This window comes from Olea europaea, chromosome 1, assembly GCF_002742605.1.
Source record: "Olea europaea var. sylvestris chromosome 1, O_europaea_v1, whole genome shotgun sequence".
In the NCBI taxonomy this organism is placed as follows: Eukaryota; Viridiplantae; Streptophyta; class Magnoliopsida; order Lamiales; family Oleaceae; genus Olea; species Olea europaea.
Window position 1 is genome coordinate 24,802,068 of NC_036237.1, and position 5,844 is coordinate 24,807,911.

The window sequence follows — 5,844 nt, forward strand, 5'->3', positions numbered from 1 at the left end:
AAGTTACAGCCCTCCAATATCATGATCACGATTTAATAACAAGGAGAGAACAATATCTAGAAATGTTCATAGAATATTAAATACTTTTTTAGGGTAAAAAAATCTGTACAACTTTGACCATTTTCTTGCTACAATTCCGCAGTGCAACAAAGATAGTTTGATTGGAAAAATTGATTGAGTGCCTTACGTTTTTTTTGTTTTTTTGTTTTTTTGTTTTTTTTTTTTTGTTTTTTTTGGTTAATTAATATTCTAGGTAAAAGTAATGCATTCAAAAAAATTTCCCTTCATCAGTTGTTTTTTCTATTTAGCTACAGTTTGTCTCCCTTTAAAACAAAAACCTTTAATTCTCACTCTCATTTTCAATCATACATTTATACAATAAAATTTTGCACCTAAACACAACTTTTTCGTAACTTTTAGCCATATATTCTCTAAAAAATCACTATTCAAACATCATTTTTCTCAATAATGGCCATTTAACAAGGACTTAATTGATAATTACATGTGGGAAAATAATTTTTTAAGTTTTTCACTATTTCAAATGTTAAAAATACAATATTATATTTTTCAATTAATTCTTACCAATCCAATCCAATCCAATATCTAAATCTATACGATTTTGTTGTAAATGAACGAAGTGGGTTGTGAAAAGAAAATAAGGATTCCTGTACATATATACCCATGATTCGAACCCAGAACTATTAGGGGGTTAGAAACTTTGGCTTTAGTTCAGCCAAAATAGACTTGAGCATCAGCATGTGAGAGGCCCTCTGTTTCAAAATCTTACTAATTATTAGAACTGAGGAGTTATATGAAAATCAACTATGAAAGCTGCATATAGCTAGAAATAAAATAGTACTGTCGATGACGCGAAGAAAAAGTCAAGCTGATATTTATCAGGTAGGTGAATGAACCTAATGCTGGTTTCACCAAAGGAAAAAACGAATTTCAAAACAAATTAGATTTAGAACATTAAAATTTGTGCTTTTCTCTGATCCAATTTATGTCCCCAAATTTCAGCTGCCTTGTGAATAAAAACTGTAAAAAATGAAATGGCAAAACAAATACCTAGATCATTAACCTCAATATCTACATCTCCGAGTATAGACCGTGCTTTAGATATTGAAGACTTCGTCACTGCAACAGATTTTCCGAGTCCAGTTCGAAACATGGGTGGACTCTCCGCATTTCCCTCCCCATTCTCCAGTAACTTTGAACAATCTATCAGAAAAATCAACTTACAGTCACTAGGAAAAGAAGCTTAAAACATATGCATAAATTGTAAATATAGAACTAGAGAGTGCCTTGAAGTAAGAGATCCGCCATGGAAGGGAGGCGATGTTCGATCGCAGGTTCTTGAGATACGGAATCTTCCGGTTCCTCTTTCTCGCGATATAGATCGGAGATATCCCACCGGAAAGTGTTTCCAGCATCGACAAATATCTGCCACGTCGACATACTCCGGGAGGTTTTACGTTATTGAGGCCCTGAGGGTTAAGTTTGAATAAAAATGAAAATTGATTGCTTCACTTTTTAGCTGAGAAAGCGGGAAATTATTTTAAAGTAAACTCTGCCGCGCTGAGCAAAATGTGGATGTGGGGTCCAATAAATTTGGGCTTTTCGGCCCAATGGACATTTTTTTCGTGGAAGTTTGATGAAAATAGCACTTTTTAAGCATTTGTTTGAACCCTGTTTTGTTGATATGCATTTCGTAATAGTAAATTTTTTAAAAATGTATGGTTAAAAGTATGAAAGATTTTTAATTTACGTACAAAATATTTTATTGTAATAATATGTAGTTGAAAATAAATTTTAAGATAATGAAGATCAGACAAGAGCTAAATATTTTTTACCAAAATCAGTTCATTTGAAACTTTATAAGCCCACAAAATAAACGATGATATATTCAAAATTTACAAGTGAATATAGTCTGCAAAATTTATTATTATGATAATCATACACAAGAACGTATTCAACGTCAATATGAAAGAAATCTAATATTTATGAACTCTCAATGGCTAAGAAAGTCAAATAGTTGTTGTCGTAGTAATTGGAACACATGTCCCGTGATAATACCATAGCATGCATAACAAGAAGAAATAGTATTTTAGCTATGATAATGTTATTCATAGTTAAAACAATTTTTTGTGCATTCTTTTTTCTTAAATTTTGTTTGTACTTCGTCACATTTTAGATGTAAACTTCAAGTATGGACTTCATTATCTACAATTTTTTTTCTTTTTTTATTCTTAAATTAAGTACATCGGTGACTCTAATTTGTAGCCGTTTCATTATGTACAAAATTATTTTCAATAACTTTTTCTTTTCGATTTCATTTCTTTCTCTCTCCATAATGATATAATTTAGGAAAAATTAAAAGAAACCATGTATTTCAAGTTTCCGCTTCATTAATCAGATATTATTTATTATTTTTTAAAAATCAGGTAGTAATTTACTTTTATTAGGTTTAAACATATTATAATATCAATAAAGTGATATTATCAAATAATATTAGTTTATCAATATAATTCATATTAATATTTTAGAATGTGAAGAGAGAAAACATATCTCCAATTGTCTCTCGCTGCGAGTCCAATAATAGTGCTCCCAGATTCGGTATATTATTGTTACAATCGTAATCAAGTCATATCTTCCCATAATCCTTGAAATCACGCATGAGATTTTTCTACTCACACATGCTGTGTTTTTGAAAGATCTATCACTACATTTCATCTAATTATTGATTTTTCAGCTTGAAAAATGAGTATTATGTGATCATCATTACTCGAGCTTGCTGCATCACCTCGGGCAAATAACAAGTCCAAATTCATTGTTATCTTGTCTTTGAAGTTGAAAGAAGCTTTGCAAGTGCAAATGAGAAGCACAAATTTGCCCCAAAACATTGAAAAAGAATCTCGAACGTGTGAAAATTGCAAGGTGGGTGTGTATATGAATTTTTTTTAACATACTTTGTGACTCGCGACAACTATAATTTTAGGGCTATTTCATTTTGGGGATTGGGGGGGGGGGGGGGGGGGGGTTGTTGAGATTAACATGTTAATGTGTGAATAGCTTATTAATTTAAAAATTGAAAATCAAGGTTTCATTAATTGCATGTTGCTATTAGTTTAGGGTATCAAATATAGTGTATGAGTATGTTGGGGCATGATGTAAATAGATTTTGAGACTTGATTTTGGTAACTTGTTACATTATTATGTTAAAATGTGATCTGATTTTGATATATTTTAACCAGATTATGTGTATAGGATTATTTAAAATCTATAAATTCTGACCTAGTTTCTTGTTGTGGTCTACTGTTAGTTTTTAAGAACTAATTTTTGTTAAATGTGTTTGGGTCTGAGCTTGATGAGGTTGGTATGTGGAGGATTGCATGCATTTGATTTCACATGAAATTTATCAACACTATGAGAAGATGTGCTTTTATTTGTTTGAAATTTCAGGTTTGGTTTTGTGACCACACATTTCAATCAAGATACATGCAAGTCGCGGTTACATGAAACTATAACTTTGCATGCCTAAATACAAGTGACTGCATAGTCCACAATTTATGATTTATTTTGTAGAGTATGTCAAAATCAACTAATTATAGGTCATGGTCAACCAATTATAGATTTCAATCACGTGTTTATATTTGTGATCAAGGTCATAATCACATATCTAACATCCGAATTTATGCAATTTAATCAAGGAACATTGTTGGTTTCCCCGCAAAAATTATCACAAGTTTCATTACAAATATGATCACAAACTTTGTTATGAAATTCAACGATGAGCAAACGATATTAACCGATACCTATATATCATATTACATGAATTGCGGTGAGATTATTGTTTAACGACAGTTGATATATTATATACTGATGTGGGGTCCAACAACCCAGCCCAATTGGGATTGCTGTTGAACCATAGTTGATAAATCGTGTCAACGAATATTGGTTGATATGTACACGTGGATGAATATTTTCACCTTGTTAATACTACAAATGGCAGTTTTTTATTATTGTTATTACATTTGAGGTTTTTTTAATTGGTGATTTTAATATGTGAGATTAGTGTACATGTATGGAATTATTCAGGCTTATATCAACAAAATTTAAGTTACTTTCTATATAGGGGAAATGTTGATAATGTATTTGTGATATCAGGTCGCGATTATAAAACAAGAGGTCACATTCAATGCATAATAGGTCATAGATAGTCAAGGTTAACCCAGTATGATCACAAACATTCACAGTTAACACATATCTGATCACACACTGTCACAATAACATAGACATGGTCATAGTTTGTAATAGTTAACATGGACCTCGTCACGAACAATTACTGTTAACACAAATCCAATCATAAACAGATACTGAAAACACATCTAATAGACCACATTCATGCAAATATTTTATGAAATACAAACTCCTATTAAAAATTTATAACATGCTCACAAAGAGATTCCTATAAACGAAATTATGAAATTCAAACCCTGTTAACATAGGTGTGATCACAAACAATCCAGCTAACAAAAACTTGGTTATAGACGGTCACATTTAAGATGCACTTGGTCACAAACGATTATAGTTAATATTCACGAAATAATTCTTTCGATTTAAAACTACCGCAAGTGTACGGATCGTGACAAGTAATAAAGTGGATTTTTAAAAGTCCGAATATTGTCCCCAAAGATTGAGTAGTTCAATTCTATATAATCTAGCCTTAACCGAATCTAATTGAGTGAAAATATGGTCCAAATGCAAAAACCACTAATTTCAATTAAAAACCCTAATTTCTCAATTAGAAACCCTAATCTCGAAATTTCTCTAATTAAACGACTCAAACACTCAAGTAAATGAAATTATGCAAATTCAAAAACTAATTTATGGAAATGAATCAAAATAAAGTCGCTAGGATCACGAATCCCCAATTGAAGCTATAAAAACCATAATTTCATAAAATCAATTACCCGATGGAAATTTGTCAATTCAATGTTCCTAAATCTATCCAACATACTCTCTCGATATATATTAGACCTATTCTTGCACACCACCAACCTATATCTCTATGGATGATGCAAATATACAAGAATACATGTGGTTTTGTGAACAATTAGAGAATTGCATAAAGTATATGGGTATATCTCTATCCCCTATCGGACCCTATGTTGATTTACACCTTATCGAACCTATTCCACTTCTCTCGAATGTAAGAAATAATTCATCAACACTCACACAATCATTGGCCACTAATTACGGAAGAAAATCAATGTATATAAACCAATCAAATTGTCCAAACGAGTCTTTATATTAAATTCATGAAATATGGAATTAAAATAACAAACAATGGTTCATCGATCACCTAGTGAATTGAAAACCTAGCCTAGAATATTCATAATTACAGAATAAAAAATGAAATTAATAAATTGAAAGAATAGCACCCGTATGAAAATTTCTTGAAATTTTGAATAAAGCCTTGAAAACCCGCTTGAATTCTTGTGGAATCGGCTTCAAGATCGTGTTTCTTGCCTCCAAAAGTTGTAATTTTCTTCTCCCTGGACGTTCTACCCTATTTTTGATGAATTTTGGCTTTTATATCATGTCCCCACAGAGCCCCGAAAGAGTTTCAATTAAAAACGTATGTTCAGAATTTTTTTGGTTTTTATAGCCATGTGACCGCATGGTTCGAGTGAAATGGCTCTATGACAGTTCTGTGCGGCCGCATGGTTGTAACTTTCAACATTACTGTTTTGGTCCCTAAACTTCGTTTTCTCTTTTCTTTCTTTCCTTTGTTCCATCATTAGATATTGACTCCTAATTGACGTTTGGGTCAATCAATTC

The 5,844-nt window shown here is 31.5% G+C and overlaps 1 protein-coding gene across 1 annotated transcript; it reads right to left on the reverse strand.

Annotated features, from left to right (window-relative positions):
* Positions 1-224: 224 nt before the first annotated feature.
* Positions 225-1,505, reverse strand: LOC111395173 (protein BREAST CANCER SUSCEPTIBILITY 2 homolog B-like). The gene is made up of 2 exons (XM_023021194.1): positions 1,305-1,505; positions 225-1,221 (listed from the first exon to the last, which is right to left on the reverse strand). Exons 1-2 carry the CDS (start codon positions 1,456-1,458, stop codon positions 965-967), a joined length of 411 nt encoding a protein of 136 aa, XP_022876962.1. The 5' UTR covers positions 1,459-1,505; the 3' UTR covers positions 225-964.
* Positions 1,506-5,844: the final 4,339 nt, after the last annotated feature.

What these genes read in the sequence shown, in the direction of transcription:
- LOC111395173 (XM_023021194.1), bottom strand. Translation starts at nt 1,458, where the DNA reads ATGTCGACGTGGCAGATATTTGTCGATGCTGGAAACACTTTCCGGTGG. An exon ending in GGCGGATCTCTTACTTCAAG is followed by an intron (nt 1,222 to 1,304) that starts GCACTCTCTAGT and finishes TTTTTCTGATAG; the next exon opens with ATTGTTCAAAGTTACTGGAG.